Source organism: Mobula hypostoma, chromosome 15 (assembly GCF_963921235.1).
Source record: "Mobula hypostoma chromosome 15, sMobHyp1.1, whole genome shotgun sequence".
Classification (NCBI taxonomy): Eukaryota; Metazoa; Chordata; class Chondrichthyes; order Myliobatiformes; family Myliobatidae; genus Mobula; species Mobula hypostoma.
The window spans coordinates 11,491,104-11,510,741 of NC_086111.1; the positions used below are offsets into that span (position 1 = coordinate 11,491,104).

The window sequence follows — 19,638 nt, forward strand, 5'->3', positions numbered from 1 at the left end:
AGGGCATGAGTTAGAGGGAGGGGTTGGCTAAGCGAAGTCTTTATATTGCAACATAGGAGAATGAGAAAAGACCACATAGAAGTGTTCAAAAATATAAGAGGCACAGATAAGATTTATGTTAACCATGTTTTCCCCAGGGTAAGAGGAATTCAAAACCTGGTAGCATCAGTTTAGGGAGAGTGGAACTATTTAGAAAGGACCTGAGGGCAAGTATTTTCACACAAAGGTGGTGAGTATATTGAACGAGTTTCCAGAGAAAGTAGTTGAGCCAGGTTCAATAGTATCATTTAAGAAGCTGTCAGAGTGATGATCCTGAAGGCTTCACTCGGAGAAAGCAAAGGAAAGGAAAGGTCCTTCTCTTCTTTATATCTGCTCAACAAGGATAGTGAAATGCTCCTTTTGCAGGATACGGGAAGGCAGGAGACCTCTAGTGCTCCTGACGACTACACCTGCAAGAAATGTATTAGTTTGTAGCTTCTAATAAACCACATAAAGGAGTTGGAGCTGGAACTAGATAAACCACAGATTATTCTGGAGGATGAAGGACATATAGAGAGGTAGTTATACCCAGGGTGCAGCACTCAGGAAACTGGGTGACAGTCAGGAAGGGGAAAGGGGTTAAGGAGCCAATGCAGAGTATCCCTCTGGCCATCCACCTCAACAACAGGTATATCATTTTGTATGCTGACAGGGTCTCTGGCACGGAGTCTGTCTCTATATCTCAGAAGGGTAGTGGGGAGGAGAGCCATGCTATGGTCATCGGAGAACTATTGATTTGCTGGTTAGGGAAACGGACAGGAAGTTCTGTGGGCGGGAATTGAGATTCCTGGCTACTATGTTGCCTCTCAGGTGCCAGGGTACTGAAAATCTCAGATCGAGTACTCAGCATTCTTAAGTTGGAGGGTGAACAGCCAGAAGTCATGGTCCACGTAGGTACCATTGACATGGGTAGGATAAGTGACAAGGTTCTGCATAGGGAGTTCAGGGAGTTAGGTGCTAAGTTAAAGGGCAGGATCTCCAGGGTTGTGATCTCAGGATTGCTACCCATGCCATGTGCTAGTAAGACCAGAACTAGGAAGATTATACAATTTAATACATGGCTAAGGAGTTGGTGTATGAAAGAGGGCATAAGAATTTTGGAATTAAAATTTTGGATCATTGGGCTCTCTTCCAGTGAAGGTGGGACCTGTACAGGAGGGACAGTTTGCACCTGAACAAGAGGGGGACTAATATCCTAGCGAGAACGTTTGTTAATGCTGCATGGTGGGGTTTAAACATGAGTTGAAGGGGGATGGGAACCAGAGTGCCAGAACAGTTAGTGGAGAGATGCAGATGCAGATGTAAAGACCTCAGACGAAGTCCGGAATCAAAAGATTAAGCATGGTGCGGTTAGTGTCCTGAGCTGCATGCACTTCAATGCAAGAAGTATCATAGGAAAGGTGGATAATAGTGCTGAAGGTGAGGAAGATAGTTTACAAACAGAGACAATGTGTACTGAGGACAGGCTGTTTATAGAGCAAAATTGCATTTAACGGGATGAGTTGCAATGTAAAAAGCAAACAAAATCAAAAATGTTGAATACAGGACTGAAGGTGTTGTATCTGAATGCACGCAGTATATGGAATAAAGTAGATGAACTTGCAGCACAGTTGCAGATTGGCAGGTATGATGTTGTAGGCAACACTGAATCATGGCTGAAAGATTATAGGTGAATGTTCAAGGATGCACACTGTAACAAAAGGATAGGCAGGAAGGTAGAGAGGGCAGTGTTGCTCTGTTGATAAAAATTGAATTTAAATCATTGAAAATGACATAGGGTTGGAAGCCGATGAATCATTGTGGATAGAGTTAAGGCACTTCAAGAGTAAGAAGACCCTGATGGGAGTTGTTTCCAGACCCCCAATCAGTGGTAAGGATGTGGCCTACAAAATACAATGGGAGATAGAAAATGCATGGCAAAAGGGCAATGTTACAATAGTCATGGGCAACATCAATATGCAGGTAGATTGGGGAAAATCAGGTAGGAGATACAGAACCCTGAAGGCACACACTTTGCGATACGGAAACAGCTTCTTCCCCTCTGCCATCTGATTCCTAAATGGACATTAAACCCTTGGACACTACCTCACTTTTTTTGACATACAGTATTTCTGTTTTTTGCACATTTTTTAAAATCTATTCAATATATGTATACTGTAATTGATTTACTTGTTTTACATTTTATTTATTATTATTATTTTTCTCTTCTATATAATGATTACATTGAACTGCTGCTAAGTTAACAAATTTCACATCACATGCCGGTGATAATAAACCTGATTCTGATTCTGATCCTTGTAATAATGATCAGTGAGGCACAGAGGATCTGTTTTTACCAGCAAATGTCCTTTATTGTCTCAACTAAAAAGCACGTAGGTTCACAAACTAACTACCTGTGTGCACCCCACTAGAATCCCTGACCCTCCATGAACTGTCAATGAAAAGAAAAAGTATTGCCCAGGAAAGGAATCTATCTATCTAACAGTATTTGTCAAGGAAAAAAGAAGCAACAGGGTAAAACCTACTTTGACTCAAAAGTCAGTCCCATAGAATTAAGCACAGGACAAACAGCCACCCAAACCACCTCATTTTTAAATCCCCATGAAATTATAGAGAAAGTCAGCCCTTCAGTGTACAAAGTACTGACTTCTCCAGATAAAAGTGGGTGGTACCATAACAACCAGCTGAAATTGGTGGGGGAGAAACAGGAATGCTTTCACCATCAGCACATAACAATTGATGTACATGATTTAGGAGACGACGATGGAACAACTGTTCCAAGAAGATGGTGACAGAACTTAACAAGGGTGTGATTTTCAGTTCCCTCATCATGACAGCCAGGGGAGTTTTGTCAAAAAAAATCAAAGGAAAATCCTGAAAGAAAATTGGGTGAGGAAAAATGGACGTCTTGAGTCCAAAGACAATTTGGAGTCCAGATTGGATAGTCCAGAGAAACAAATAGAAAATATGGACTTAAAATAATATAAGATTTAAACTGAAATAAGAGCAGAAATTACCTTGTGTATTACAGGTTTAATTCAAAATGAAGAGAGTAATGTATTTTGTTACGATGGAGTTAACCATGGTCTCTCTTACTCCAGAGGCCATTACTGCAGGTAAATATTTCTACAGAGAGGTCGTTGCATGGAGAACACTCGGTGAACAAAAACAAATCTTCTCAATGGACACAGGTAATATGGGCTAAACTATGTTGTTACCGAGTTGCCACCAATTCCTCACTTGATTGCAGACTGGACACGTGTTGTGAAAGAGGCAAGGGAGATGATCCATCAATGGACTGAGCACACTGAAGTTATTAGAACACTCGTTGGTAAGGCAAATGAAATATTGAGTGACCCAGGCTTTTGGAGTAAGTTTTGGAATGGAGAAGAATGTTCAAATACATCTGTGGGTAAAGATAGTATCGCATGCTGCTGTAATACTAATTTTATGTACCCTGTTAATTGTATTGCTCAATATATATCAACTGAAAAGATGGAAGGCTGAAATAATGAAAAACAGAGGATGATGCTTTCATGAAACAGCAGAGACGACTATTAGTATAAAGTGAGTGAATTTAGTTCGTAAATGCTAATGTTATTTATAGAATGTAACTGTTGCACACCTACTGGGATTCCACGGCAGTCCTGTGGACAGTCAACTGAATGAGAGGAGGATAATTAAGATAATAAGATCATTATCTTTTAGGATCAAGAGGAGGGAGATATTAGCCAGAAGAAATTACACTTTGCAATTAATGGATTTGACAAATCAAGGACAGGGAAAGCAGAAAAACCAATTGTCTTTGTTTTCCCCCTTTTTGTGGACTCTGAACTGATACTTGCTCTGGGATAATCTAATCAGAGCAACTGAATGTGGACACAAGGAACTTCAGATTATGACCTACTAAACGTGAGACCATTCTCAGATGAGTAGCTACTTATTATGTAAGATGCCAGACCTACCAAAGAAGCAATCTGTAATCTCATTAGACTCCATCTGGGTTGCCTCATTTAACTGATTTGGACCAGTCAGAGTTGAAAGACACAAATACACAAGGCTGCATTGAGCAGAACAATTAAACAATTTGGTTATAGCCCTGGACAAGGACCAGTAAGAAGGTGACCCAGGTAGGTCAGGTGACCTTGAGCCAATGGGATGGAGATTCACCAGTTCAACAGATGAGGAACAGTATAACAGTCAAGAGCTCCAAATATGAAAGGGCGATAACTTTCCAGAAAACAGAGACCAGCTGTTGTGGATTAGGAGGACCCCACAGATACGTGGAGATTGGGACCACGAGTAATACCTAGCCGGCGTAGATTCATTTCCTGGGTAATATCTTTTCTGTTCATGGAGGGTCAGGGATTCTACTGAATTGCCACAAATAGTTAGTTTGTGAACTCACATGCTTTTTAGCTGAGACAATAAAAGTTACTTGTCAGTAAATACAAATTCTCTACACCTCACTGATCATTATTGCAAGAAGAGAGTCTTGTAACAGATTGAATTCACCTGGAAATTTGAGAAGGAGAAGCTAAAGTCAGATGTATTATAGTGGAGTAAAGGGAATTACGGAGGGATGAGAGAAGAGTTGGCCAGAATTGAATAGAAAAAAAACACTGGCAGGGATGATGGTAGAGCAGCAATGGTTGGAATTTCTGGAAGCAATTCAGAAGGACAGGATATATAGATCCCAAAGAGGGAGAAGAGGAAAAAGAAAAGGAAAGATGACACAACCATGGCTAACAAGAGAAATCAAAGCCATCATAAAAGCCAAAGAGAGGGCATAAAATAGAGCAAAGATTAATAGGAAGTTAAGAGAATTAGGAAAGGAAAGGTATGTCGCATCCAGAGTTTCTCCGGTTAGTGGACGATTTCCCTCCACGCCTCTCTGACGTAGTGGGGAACCGCGTACGAGGCAAGTTACAGCAGTGGTTTGCCATTGCCTTCTGCCTGGTGAGTTTCCAAAGAGATCACCAGCTTGTAACCCAGCACAGATGGAAAGTGTGCAGGGGAGCATGGATGGAAAGCGTGCTGGATTCCAACTTGGGACCTTTTGTCCTGAAGTCCGGCACTGATGCCACTATGTCACCAGCCGGGTCAAGAGGATTAGGAAGCTTTTAAAAACCTAAAGGCAATTATAAAAGACTTTAAGAAGGTAAAGATTGAATACAAAATTAAGCTAGCCAATAATATTAAAGAGGATATCTAAAATTTCTTCAGATATATAAAGTGAAAAAGAGAGGTGAGAGTGGATATTAGACCACTGGAAAATGATGCTGTTGAGGTAGTAACAGGGGTCAACGAAATGGCGGACAAACTGAACAAGTATCTTGCATCAGTGTTCACTGTGGAAGACACTAGCAGCATAGTAGAAGTTCCAGGTGTCAGAGGACATGACGTGTGTGAAGTTACCATAACTAGACAGAGGTTCTTGGGAAACTGAAGGTAAATAAGTCACCTGGAACAGAAGGTGTTCTGAAAGAGGTGGCTGAAGAGATCATAGAGGCATTAGTAATGATCTTTCAAGAATCATTGGATTTGGGAATGGTTCCGGAAGACTGGAGTATTGCAAATGTTACTCTGCTCTTCAAGAAGTGAGAGAGGCAGAAGAAAGAAAACAATAGGCCAGTTAGTCTGACCTATGTGGTTGGAAAATGTTGGAGTTGATTATTAAGGATGAGCTCTCAGGGTACTTGCAGGCACATGATCAAATAGGCCATAGTCAAGGGAGAATCAAGGGAAAATCCTGCCTGGCAAATCTGTTAGAATTCTTTGAAAAAATAACAAGCAGGATAGACAAAGGAGAATCGGAATAAAGGGAGCCTTTTCTGGCTGGCTGCCAGTGACTGGTGATGTTCCACGGGGGATCTGTGTTGGGACTAATTCTTTTTATGTTGTATGTCAATGATCTGGATGATGCAATTGATGGTTTTGTTGATTTGCAGATAATATGAAGATAGGTGGAGGGGCAGGTTGTTTTGAGGAAGTACAGATGCTACAGAAGAACTTAGATTAGGAGAATAGGCAAAGAAGTGGCAGATGGAATATAGTGATAGGAAGTATATGGTCATCCACTTTGGTAGAAGAAATGAAAGGATTGACTATTTTCTAAATGGAGAGAAAACACAAAAAACTGAAGTGCAAAGGGACTTGAGAGACTTTGTGCAGGATTCCCTAAAGGTTAATTTGCAGGTTGAGTCTGCAGTGAAGAAGGCAAATGCAATGTTAGCATTCATTTCAACAGGACTAAAATATAAAAGCAAGGATATATGTTGAAACTTTATACATCACTGGTGAGGCCTCACCTGGAATACTGTGAGCAGGCTTGGGTCCCTTATCTTAGAAACATGTGCTGAGACTGGAGAGGGTTCAAAGGATGTTCATGAAATTGATTCCAGGAATGAACAGCTTGTCATATGAAGAGAGTCTGATAACTCTACACCTGTATTCAATAGAATTCGGAAGAATGAGGAGTGACCTCATTGAAAACTATCAGATGGTGAAAGGCCTTGTTAGAGTGGATGAACAGAGGATGTTTCCGACAGTGGGAGAGTCTAAGACCAGAGAACACAACCTCAGAATAGAGGGGCGTCCTTTTAGAATGGAGATGAGGAGGAATTTCTTTAGCCAGAGAGTGGTGAATCTATGGAATTCTTTGCCACAGGCAGCTGTGGAGGCCAAGTCTTTATGTAAATTTAAGGCAGAGGTTGATAGATTCTTGACTGGTCAGGGCATAAAAGGATATGGGGAGAGGGCAGGAGATTGAGGCTAAGGAAAATTGGATCAGCCATGATGAAATGGTGGAGCAGACTCGACAGGTCAAATGGCATAATTCTGCTCCTATGTTTTATGGTCTTATGGTCCAATTAGGGATAATCAGCCTGATTTTGAGTAGCACAAGTCATGTCTTACTAACTTGACCGAGTTTTTGAGGAGTTAATGAAGATAATTGAAGAATATAGAGCTGTGGATGTTAGTAAGGCATTTAATAAGGTGATAGGCTTGTCCAGAAGATTAAGGCACATGGAATCCACAGTGACTTTGATGTTTGGATTCAGAATTGGCTTGCTTATAGAAGACAGAGTGTTGGTCGATGAGACTCATTCTGGCTGTATGTCCATGATGGGTTGTGTTCCACAGAGATCTGTACTAGGACCTCTGGTTGTCTGTGATGTATGTGAATGTTGCAGATGAAAATGTAGATGGGCATATTAGTAACTTTGCAGATGAAAGAGAGATTAGTGGTTTTGAGGATAGTGTAGAAGATTGTCAAAATAGATAGATAGATATACTTTATTAATCCCGAGGGAAATTTGGTTTCGTTACAGCTGCACCAACCAAGAATAGAGCGTAAATATAGCAAAACAAAAACCACAAACAATCAAACAACAAAATACAAACTATGCCAGATGGAAAATAAGTCCAGGACCAGTCTATTAGCTCAGGATGTCTGACCCTCCATGGGAGGAGCTGCACACAGGCAGGAACGACCTCCCGTGCCGCCAAATGTTGTATCACGGTGGAATGTGGCCAAAGTCCAACAGTAAAAAGTTCAATATCCGGTCTACAAACACATTCCTCGATCGTAATTATGACCTGGATTGCACCATCTGTTGTTAACCAGATCAGTAAGCACCCAACTCCTTCACGCTTAAACCGTTCTCAGTGCACAGCAGGATAGGGATATGTTGCAGATATGGGCAAAAAAATGACAGATAAATCCATCTAATTGTGAGGTGTTACACTTCAGGATATCAAATGAAAAGGGAAAGGGCAGAGCTAATGACAAGACAATAGATCCCAGTGCATGTGACTATATATACACAGTACGGCTACCCACAATAATTTGGCCACCTGGATTCAGATTTGGCTTGTCCATTGAAGACAAAGGAAAGTGGTCAACAGAACTTATTCTGGCTGAAGGTCTGTCACTAGTGGTGTTCCGCAGGGAATTGTAATGGCACTTCTGCTGTTTGTGATATGTATAAAGGACCTGGATAAAAATGTAGATGTGTAGGTTAGTAATTCATAGAGGATACAAAGACTGAAGGTGATGTGGATCATGTCAAAGATAGTCAAAGGATAGAGCAGTTACTAAATTCTAGTTAGGTCACATCTGGAGTATTGCATTCAAATTTGATCACCACATTACAGGAAGTATTGGAAGGCCTTGGAGAGGGTATGGGGAAGGTTTACCAGGATGCTACTTGGATTACAGGGCCTATAATTGAAGGAGAGGTTGGAAAAACCTGTGTTGTTTTCTCTGAAGACTGAGGGGGGGGGTTCAGATAGGTACTTGGACTAATGTAAGGCATTAGAACATTTGGCCCATCAAGTTTGCTTCACCATTCTCAGTTAAACTGACCAAAATCCCTGTTTGTAATACAATATGTTGAACAAAGAGTTGGGGCTGAATACCTTTTCAAGATACTGTATAATGTGAAAAGATGTGGTCCCACCACCAAACCCTGTGGAGCACCACTACTCACCAGCAGCCAATCAGAGAAGGGCCTCTTTATTCCCATTCTTTGCCTCCTGCCAGTCAGCCAATCGTCAATTCTAGTAACTTTCCACTAATACTATGGGTTTTAATTAGCAGCATTATGTGCAGACCCTTATCAAAGGAGTTCTGAAAACCCAAGTAAACAACAACCACTGACTCTCCTTCATCTATCGTTCCTGCTATTTCCTCGAAAAATTCCAACAGATTTGTCAGGCAAGATTTCCTCTTTAGAAAACCATGCTGACTTTGGCCCATTTTAGCATGTGTTTTCAAGTACTGTACCCCAGAAACCTCATTCTTAATAATGGACTCCAGTATCTTGCTAACCTCTGAATTCAGGCTAACTAGCCTATAATTTCCTGTTGTTTTCCTCCCTCCCTTAACATTTGGAGTGGCATTTGCAATTTTCCAGTCCTCTGGAACCATTCCAGAATCTAGTGATTCTTGAAAGAACATCACTAATACCTCCATAATCTCTTCAGCTGTATCTTTCAGGGCCCCAGGGTATAGCCCAACAGGTCCAGATGACTTATCTACCTTCAGACAGTTCAGCTTCCCACACACCTTCACCTTAGTAACAGCACTTCTACTTCTACCCCTGACACTCTCAATTTTCTGATATAGTGCTGCTATCTTCCACAGTGCTGACTGACGCAAAATACTTGTTGAGTTCATCTGCCATTTCTTTGTCCTCCATTACTACTTCTCCAATGTAATTTTCCAAAGCTCTGATATCTATTCTTGCCTCTCTTGTACTCTTTATAAGATCATGAGAGGCATAAGTAAAGCTGACAACTTCACAGGATCATAATGTCTAATACTAGAGTACATGGACCTAACTGGAGGTGGAGTAAATTCAAATAAGAGGTTTTTTTCTGCACGGTGTTGTGCCTGGAATGCACTTCCTGTGTTGGTGATGGAGGGAAATACAGAAGATTCTTTAGAGAATCTCTTAGGTAGGCACAGGACCATGCAAGGAATGAGGGGATAGGGATATTGTGCAGGCATATGAACTTAGTTTAGTTAGGCTTTTAATTACTAACTTAATTAGTTTGGCACAAGATTGTGGGTCAAAAGGCCTGTTCCTGTGCTGTACTGTTGTGCGTTCATTTTCCATCCACAATGCAACTAATCTTTGAGTTGTCCATAAAGTAACAGCAGATCCGAATTAACCTGACCCCAATGTAAATGACCTCAAGTGACCTGACCCCAGTTAACCTGACCACAGTTTACTTATTCATTTACGGGATGTGGGAGTCACCAGTTAAGCCAGCATTTATTGCCCATCCCTAGTTGCCCTTGAGAAGGTAGTGATGAGCTGCCTTCTTGAACCGCTGCAGTCCCTGAGGTGCAGATACACCCAGAGAGCTATTAGGCAGGGAATTCCATGCTTTTGTCTCAGCAACAATGAAGGAATGGTGATATGCTTCCAAGTCAGGGTGGTGAGTGACTTGGAGAGTGTGGATTTCCAAGTGGTGGTGTTCCCAGTTATCTGCTGTTCTCGTCCTTCTAGATGGTAATGGTTGTGGGTCTGGAAGGTGTTGCCTTAGGAACTTTGGTCTGTTGTTGCAGTGGATTTTGTAGATAGTACACATTGCTGCAACTGTTCGTCGATGGTGGAGGGATCAGATGCTTGAGGAAAGGGTGCCTTGTACTAGATGGGGTCAAACTTCTTGAGTGGTGATGGAGCTGCACTCATCCAGGTGAATGGCAAATATTCCATTACACTCACTCCTGACCTGAGCCTTGCAGATGGTGGACAGGCTTTGGGGAGTCAGGAGGTAAGTTACTCGCTGCAGGATTCCTAGCCTTTGATCTCTTCTAGTAGCCATGGTGTTTGTATGGCTAGACCAGTTCATTTTCCTGCCAATGGTAACCCCCAGGATGTTGATAGTAGGGGATTCAGTGATGGTGAAGCCTCTGAATGTCAAGGGACGATGGTTAGAGCCTCACTTGTTGGAGATGGTCGTTTCCTAGCACTTGCATGGCTCAAATGTTACTTGCCAGTTGTCAGCCCAAGCCTGGATATTGTCCAGGTCCTGCTGCATTTGGATATGAACTGCTTCACTATCTGAGGAGTCACAAATGGTGCAGAACATTGTGCAGTCTGACCCCAGTGAACCTGACCATGGGTAAATATCAAGGTAACGAAAGGTCCTAGAAGATTCCTGAGAGAAGTCAGCTGCTGCTCCTCTAACCTGATGATAATGTTTGAACATCATAAAGAATCCCTCAGGACAGACCTAAGGTGCCAAGGTCAGACTTTGTCTAGGTAATTCAATCTAAGCATCTTTCCACTTATATAAGCTAAAAATAACCTCTAAGTTGTTGTTATTATTATTCAGTGACTACGTCAGATGTAGTATATTCCTGGATGTAGCTGCCGTTCCAACGTTACCAATAAACATCACTATGACTTAAAATTTCCCGATCGCTCCATGACCACCTGTCCACCCCAACACCATGTCCAGTCTATGCACAGCTGGAAAAAATGGAACACATGCAGACACAGAACCCCCACATGAACCCACAATACACACTAACCACTCCACAAAGACCACGACCCAGACTGACCACCCACCCCACCCACAGACCCACGGATAGACGTCCTCCACCACTGACACTCACATTCTAAACATAAGCATACATACCCCCCACCACCACATACTGACTAACAGACCACAATACAAAGAACCAGACACACATTCATTCCCCTTCACATACACATACACACAGACACAAACACACTACTGTTTCTTGTAGCTGACATAAATATCATTTCAGTCACAACTGCATCTCAGTGGGGTTTGTCTGCCTGCTCTGGAGATCTTGGGAGAGAGTAGGAACAAGCAGTACAAAGCTTACCTTTCCAGCTCCTGCTCTGATGCCTGCCTGTTGTCCAACGGAGTAAAGCTGCTCATGTCTACATAACCATCATTTTCACACGCCGAAGAGAAATTTCTCCTGGGATCTTCAAAGAAATCTGTGACAGTCCCTAAATGGCCAATCCTGTTGGGAGGGATTTGTATATTTTCATAATCTGAGCTCACAGCCGGAATGTTCTCATAATCAGAGGAGTCTGTGTTGGGGAAGGAAATGGATCTGGGCTTGGTCAGAGGAAGTGATGTGTATGAGTGTCGAGATCTGTCTTCAAAAGATTCGACTCTGGACACACTTCTGCTGAAGGGTCTGGGCATTCCTTTTCCTTTGCCGTCCTTGTAAAATAAAAAGGCGGATGAAGAATCTGATTTACGCATCTTTCCAGATCGAGCTTTCAATTGTGGCGAGTTTCCCAAACTCCTCCTGTCAAAATCCAAGGCTCTGGCTGCCTCAGACACAGTCTTGCAGACATTAACCTCAACTGTAATCCTGTTTTCAATCTTCTTCTTAAGTGACAGTTTAATTGGTAAAAAACGCTTGAAAGATGACTTTTTCTTTGTACTCTGCTTAAAGTATTTATCCGGAGAGTCCGTTTCAACTAAAACTGATGGTGAACTTTTGGTGATGGGTTTTTTGGTGATGCTTGCCAGTTGGAAAGGAGCAGGGATGTCCAGCATTGAACTGGGTGGAGAAGCACCAGGGGTGGCAATGTGCCTCTGGTCAGATACAGCAACACTTGGTAGAGACAGGTTGTCTTCCTTCCTGTTCAATCTGCTGTCTTCTAAAAGTGACCCCTCCATTTCCCGGTCAGCACAAACAGGAAGTTCTCGGCCCGTGACAGAGTACGAGCGGGGATAAAACATGAAATACTTGTGGCTGGCAGTGAGCATTGTATTTTCAAATGGCTCCTGCCTTTTCTTAGAGCTCTGCCCTTCCACAGGTATTAGATCTGTCTCCTCAGGAACCGTCTCAGGCACCTGTGCACTCAGTGACTGCGTTCTGGTTCTTGCTTTTTTCCATTCTGCAACAGCTTTCCCAGCCAGGTCACCAACCAGACTCAGATCGTCACCTGGTAATGTGTCTGCCTCTGTATCTCGCCTCAGTGTGGCTCCACATTTAACTCGTGAAGTGAACCCTATCGCACAGTGAGCTACGGAAGAAATGTCCTCTGCACTGACATCAGTGAGGACCCTTCTCTTAACTCCCTCCTCATCGCCTTCAGTTTCTAAGATCCAGCCCTCCACCCCTGGGACACATCCAACCAATTCCTCCTCTAATTTATGGGCAACAGCAGACATCTCGTCCTCCTCACTAATACAAGACACTTCCTCACCAACAACAGACCCCTTTGCTTTGTCACCAACTCTGCACCTCCCTTCACCACTCATTGTCACAGGTGATCCCACTAATTCTCTAACCCACTCCAGATTGCCTGTGGGACTGGCTGTGGCATCCAGACTGCCTGGTGCAGCAGGCCTACAGGCACTTGGTAACAACGCTTCATAAATAAGCATGTCAGTTTCATCTGGAGAGCTGTCTGCTTCCTCCTCCTCCTGTCTATTTGAGGCAATGTCTGCCCCCTCATCCTGTTCATCTACTCCCTCCTCTTGTCTGTCTACCCCCTCTTCTAGCCAGTCTGGGGAGCCGTCTGCTCCTTTCTCTTGTCTATCTGCCCGCTCCTCCTCCTGCCTGTCTGCCTCATCATTTAGTCTGTCTGGTGGCTCTGGCTCAGGCTCCTCCTCCTCCTCTTGACCATCTGGCCCTTTCTCCTCTTCTTCCTGTTTGCCTGCCCCCTCCTCTTCGTCTTCCTGTTTGCCTGCCCCCTCCTCTTCATCTTCCTGTTTGCCTGCCCCCTCCTCCTTCTCTTCCTGCCTGTCTGGCCCCTCCCCCATCCCCTCCTGTCCATCTGGCCCTTCCCCCTTCTCCTCCTGTCTACCTGCCCCCTCTCCTGGCCCACCTGGGGAGCTGGCTGTCCCTTCCACCTGCCCATACAGCTCCTCCTTCAGCATGTCTGAGTGACTGTCTGCCCCTTCCTTCTGCCCATCCCCCCCTTCCTTCTGCTGGTCTGCCCCCTCTTCCAGCCTATCTGGTATGCTGTCTGCCCCCTCCTCCTCCTGTTTGTCTACCTCCTCTTCCAGTGAACTGTCTAATTCTTCCTTCTGCCCAACCATCCCCTCCTTTAGCATGTCTGAGGAACTGTCTGCCCCCTCCTTCTGTCCATCTGTCCCCTCCTCCAACCTGTCTGCCTCCTTCTCCTCCTCCTGCCCATCTACCCCTCCCTTCAGTACATCTGAGGGAATGTCTACCCCTTCATCCTGCCCATTTGTCTCTTCCTTCAGCACGTCTGAGGGACTGTCTGTCCCTTCCTCCTGCCCATTCACCCCTTCCTTCAGCACATCTGAGGGACTGTCTTCATCCTCTTTCAGGCTGTCTGAGGAATAATCTGGCCCCTCTCTTTGCCTGTCCACACCCTCCGTCAGCAATTCTGAGGGAATATCTACCCCTTCCTCCTGCCTATCTGCCCCTTTTTTCTGCCCATTCTCCTTCTCCTCCAGTCCTTCTGCCTCTCCAGATGTTGAGGCAGTTGCTGATGTGAGTGATAGATGCCATTCGTCTCCTTCTCCCAGGCCAGAGCTGTCTGCAACTTCAGTGACATCCTGGGAATGCCAGTTGTTCCATTCTGTATTGTCCATGGTTTCTCCGCTGCCCTTGTATAGAAGTTCATCTTTCAAACACAGACAATCATCAAGTTTATTGGAAATAGCTCCTCCAGCAATTGCCTGAACTTTGAAGGTTCCTAAATCCTTTCTGGGCATCGCACTGCTAGAGCCATAGGTGTCAACGTTTGATAAATCTCTGTCTTGTGACATTACAGCACTGGCATCCTGTGGAACTATTTGGTCTTCATAACCATCAGGCATTGGAGACCCATTTTCATGGCACAGTATAACCGCTGCTTCCAGAGTGCTCCTGTCATCAGCAGCTGCGAAGAAGTTATAGGCTGCTGAATCTCTTGTCTGACCCAAACTTTTATAAGTTGGGTCTTCAACCCCCTTAGCCAGGACAGGATTGGTTACCAAAACGCTCCCGTTAGAGTATGTGCTTAAAATCCCCTTCCGCGCATTCAGGTTTGCCTCTGGCGCTTCATTGTAAAGGTTTGGTTTTGGAGCAATTGGTGGCTTCAGGGCCTTGGGAGCAGATAGTAGAAGCAGAGGAACCGTTGGAACAGTGACTAAGGGCTGTGAATCCGAGGGCCTGGGCTTTGGTGCCAAGGGAGGTTTCTTCAGATCTAAAATGAGAAAATTTGAAATTACTGGCGTAGAATTTCATGTCGTCAGCAACATTCAGATCTGGAACCCAGGGACATGAGGGATTTAAGATTCACAATTGTTTAACGTCATTTCCAGTACACAAGTGTAAAAAAGTATGAAATAATTGTTACTCTGTATCTGATGAAGCACAGAAAAACACAATAAATATAAATACATAAAATAGCTTATATACATTGATTGAAAGTGACACTAGACACAGGGTTGTCTGTGAATAAGGAGACTGATAGGAAATGATAAAGTGTGGTAGTGGGATGTGAATGGGTGGAGTTGTTGATCAGCTTTACGGCTTGGGGCAAGTAACTGTTTTTGAGGTTGGTGGCCCTGGTGTGGATGCTAAGCAGCCTCCTCCCTGATGGGAGTGGGACAAACAGTCCATGAGCAGGGTGGGTGGGATCCTTCATGATATTGCTGCCCTTTTCCAGCACCTTCCTGTCTGCTGCAATGCAGTTTCTGTACTATGCAGTGGTGCAGCATCTTAGGATGCTCTCTACTGCACTTCAACAGAAAGTCTGAGTATTAATGTACAAAGTTCAGCTCTCTTCAGCCTGCTCAGAAAGCAGAGGCATTGGTGAGCTTCGCTGTTTGTGCATGATGTGTTCTGGGACCATGAGAGGTTCTGTAAGATGTGCACTCCCAGGAGTTTGAAACTGCTCATAGTTTCCACTGCTGAAGCAAACAGCCACTTACTGCTCTTCTTTGAGTGGGAATACAAGCAGCAGATCAAGAATTGAATTGTAATATGGAGCAAATGGAGATTAAGGAAAGATGGGTGTACAGAGGCAGATAACAACAGAGGGTGAGCAAGGGAGTGGTTGAGGATGGACAGCAGAAGATCAGAAGAAAGAAAGAGAAGAGCAAAGAGACAAAAATGGGCAGTGAAACATGTTAGACCATGCCACAAATTCCCACGCTAATGGAGGCAGAGCATAAGGCTGCAAGATGTGTTTCTAATTGGAAGTCTGTGACTAGTGCCCCCTGTGACCGCAGGGACTGGTACTCGGACCTTTAAAACAGGAGCAAGTAAGGCAAATAGGATTAGAGTAGATAGGTAAAGAAGTCAACTTGAATATGGTGCACCAAAATTTCAAGTTCCGAGGTGTCAATATCTCTGAAGACCTAACCTGGATGCAACATATCAATGCAGCAGCTATATTTCATTTGGAGTTTGAGGAGATTAGATTTGTCAACTAAAACACTCAAAAACCTCTACAATTGTACCGTGGACAGAATTCTGACTGGTTGCATCGCCGTCTGGTATGGGGGGGGTGGGGGGACTTCTGCACAAGATGCCTAAGTTGCAGAAGCTTGTAAAATTAGTCAGCTCCATCATGCGGTATCTAAAACATCTGGTAGTGGTGCCTTAGGAAGACAGCATCCATCATTAAGTATCCCCACCACCCAGGACATGCTTTCTTCACACTGTCACACTGGAGGTACAGAAGCCTGAAGGCACACACTCAGCGATTCGGGAACAGCTTCTTCCCCTCTGCTATCCAAAGTCTAAATGGACATTAAACTCTTGAACACTAACTCACTACATTTTTATTTGGTTTTTTACACTACTTACATAGAACACAGCGTATTACAGGCCCTTCAGCCCACAGTGCTGTGCCGACATGTAACCTACTCTGGAAACTGCCTAGGATTCCCCCAGCATATTGCCCCCTATTTTCCTAAGCTCCATGTACCTAAGAGACTCTTAAAAGACCCTGTTGTATCCACTTCCACCACTGTTGCTGACAGTGTATTCCACACATGCATCTGTGCAAAAACCTTACTCTTGACATCCCCTTGGCACCTATTTCCAAACACCTTAAAACTATGCCCTCCTCATGTTAGCCATTTCAGCCTTGGGAAAAAGCCTCTGGCTATCCACACGATCAATGTCCCTCATCATCTTATACACCTCTATCAGATCACCTCTCATCCTCTGTCATTCCAAGGAGAATGCCAAGTTCACTCGACCTATTCTCATAAGGTATGCCCTCCAATCCAGGCAACATTCTTTATTTTAATTTAACTATTTGTTGGAGATATAAATACTTAATGTAACTCACTTTTTCCTCTATATTTATTTGTCATGTATTTCATTGTACTGCTGCCATAAAACAACAAATTTCACGACTATGCCGGTGATATTAAATCTGATTCTGATTCTGAAGGGCCTGGTACTGTGGTGTACTCTAAGGGTGGTATTACTCTAAGCCACAAATTCCATGTCATATAATCCAATGCTGTTTACAAAATCATTGCTAAGGAAGTTATTTTGTTGTCTAAAACTTCGAAAATTTGTGCTCTTTCTCAGTCTGAACTCCTAGGTATGACTAACATCATCCATGGGACATGATGTGAATAGAAATGGTTCAGTTCTGCCGTAACCTTTGAAGGTAGTTCTCAGTAACTGTTACGCAATGATCTGCCGTGTGACCAAGCTGTAATATAAGACCCAGTTTAACTCCAACTCCTTTCCTGCCTCTTCTGAATCCATGCCACACATTAGGAGTTTGTTGACTTCCTCCTTATGAAGTCTCTTTTCTCCTCTTTGATCCCTCGTCAAAAATCCTCGACTTCTCCAGGATGAGCCAGCTCTGGACCTGATTTGCATCTTTCTCTAATTTCTTTTCTATCACCCTCTCCAAGTTTATCCATACCTCTTGCAACTTTCATCCCAGTTCCACTAAAATGACAACATGATTTCCAAGTTGAAAATGCTCCTTCATCCTTAAAACCATTATCAAAAACTAAATTAATTTTTCTTTCCTAAAGCCCTTGATTGTTTTCTAAATGTGAGCCCATCTCTCCCAGCACTTTATGTTTGGCTCCTGTCAGAATATTGTGACTTCTGCCAGATGATTAAGCAGTTCTAACTAAAGGCATTAGTATCATCCCTCCTGAAAGGGGAGAGGACATTTAATACGCTCCTTGATTTTCCTTCCATCCTTCTCCAGCACTCCTCACCACTCAATGGCCTCTGCTCTATTCACTTACACAACTGATGTTGCAGCTGTAAAAGACCTTTGGTTAGGTCCATTTGTAGGATTGTGTACTGTCCTGATCTCTGCTTTATACCAAGGATGTAGATAGAGTCTTGGGAGAGGGTACTGAAGATGTAGCTTAAATTAGAGAATATTAAATATAGGAAGAGTTTGGACAAACTTGTGTTGTTTTCTCTGGAGTGCCAGAGGCCAAGGATGGCTGACAGAAGTTTATAAATTTAAGAGACACAGACAAAGTTGACAGTCAGAGTCTTCCCCAGGGTGGAAATGTCAAATGTCAAAAGGCAGAGGCTTGAGATGAGAGGAGGGAAAGTTTAAAGGAGCTTTGTGGAGCAAGTTTTTTTAATATATATTCAGGAAATGGTGGGTGTCAGAGGTAGAGGAAGCAAATGTGATAGCGACGTTTAAGTGATATAACCAGGCATGAGACAGCGGGATATGGACCATATGCAGGTAGTGGGATTAGTTCAATTTGTCATTTTGTTCCGCACAGCATAATGGACCTGCTTCGGTGCTGTTCTCCGTGTTCCATGTTTGGAGCTTCTCCTCCAACGCCCACATTTCCTCCTGAAGGAGCTGTCTTTGACCATCCTGTTTCTCATCTACATAATGCCACAGCAACCTCATCTAAAAATACTCCTCACCCCACAACCACCAATACCTTTTATCACACTTCACACTCCCTCTTTGTCTCCGAATTTTTAACCGAATTTGTACCCATTCAACTAATTCCTCCGACTAAAGGTAGGGAAGTCCAGTTCTACCGGAACCGTCCTCTCGCAAACTCGCCCAGCCCATTGACTCCATCCCACCAGGCCGTTCCCCTTTGCCGCCAACAATCCCCAGTTCCATTTAGGATAGTCCAGCCCTGGCCGTAGAGGAGAAGAATGACAAAGAATGGGAAGGCTGCGTATGGATCGTGAGATAATCCTATCAATGGAGATATCAGGGACTCTCCCCTTTCCGGATCCCGGGTCCCCCTCTCCCTCTCCTCCCCTCCCCTCCCGTTCTCACCGGGCTCCATGCTGCGGCCTTTCGTTTGCTCCCAGTCTGAATTCCGACGCACTGGTCTCTTCCCTTAGACTCCCGCAGCCTTTCCCGAGGAGAGCTGCTCGCCGCCAGGCGATAGTGGTGAACAGGTCGGAGTCAGGCTCCGGGAGCGTTCGGCTCCGGACTTGGACTGGGCGGCCGCTTCACAACAGGATGTCGAAGTTCCGCCGCTGGGCCGGTCCCAGTCCCAGTACCAATACCAGTGCAGGCGCCTCATCCGCATCCTTGACCTAATCCCATACCCTGCTCCTGCTCCTTATCCTGAAGTCATTTCTCAATTCTGCTTCTGCTCCCAACCACTCCGTTCCATAATCCTGACCCCCTAACACCAATAACTTGATCCAATTCCTTGCTCCTGATATCTGGCCCCATTCACTGATACTGACGCCTATTCCTTGTTCCGGATCCCGCTTTCCACCCATAGCTGGTCAACCCCTGACCCAGCAGCCCTCCCCATATCATCAATCAGACGTGGCATGGGGCAATGCAGGAGACATCCCAAAAAGCTGAGAGTGGCAGGATTCATAGGAGGATAAATGAGGAATGCTGGCATAGGGCATTAGATTCTCACCCTGGTACTGGGCACCTCACATTGGACCCTGAATGCCAGGCACCAGACCTCAGATAACTGCTTCTGGACCTAGGACACCAACAGTGGCAGTGTGTATTGGATAGTGGATAGTGGACAGTTGGCAGTCGGTGCTTGCAACTACATTCTCCAGGGAAGGGACAGCTCCTTGCCACACTCACACACAGCAAAATACCATTGAAACTGGAATAAGCGTGAATACTGAAGTCAGGCCACATCTGTGCAAGGTCATGGGATTGAAAT

At 44.2% G+C, this 19,638-nt stretch overlaps 1 protein-coding gene across 1 annotated transcript in view; it reads right to left on the reverse strand.

The window, feature by feature from the left end:
- Window positions 1-18,923, reverse strand: part of LOC134357162 (FYVE, RhoGEF and PH domain-containing protein 5-like) — a 209,189-nt gene extending 190,266 nt beyond the window's left edge. Inside the window, exons 1-2 of the mRNA XM_063068460.1 lie at window positions 18,771-18,923; window positions 11,414-14,717 (exon numbers count right to left, since the gene is read on the reverse strand). Coding sequence (XP_062924530.1) covers window positions 11,414-14,717; window positions 18,771-18,780 — 3,314 coding nt within the window. The 5' untranslated portion in view covers window positions 18,781-18,923. The remainder of the gene's footprint in view (window positions 1-11,413; window positions 14,718-18,770) is intronic.
- Between the last annotated feature and the right edge of the window lie 715 nt (window positions 18,924-19,638).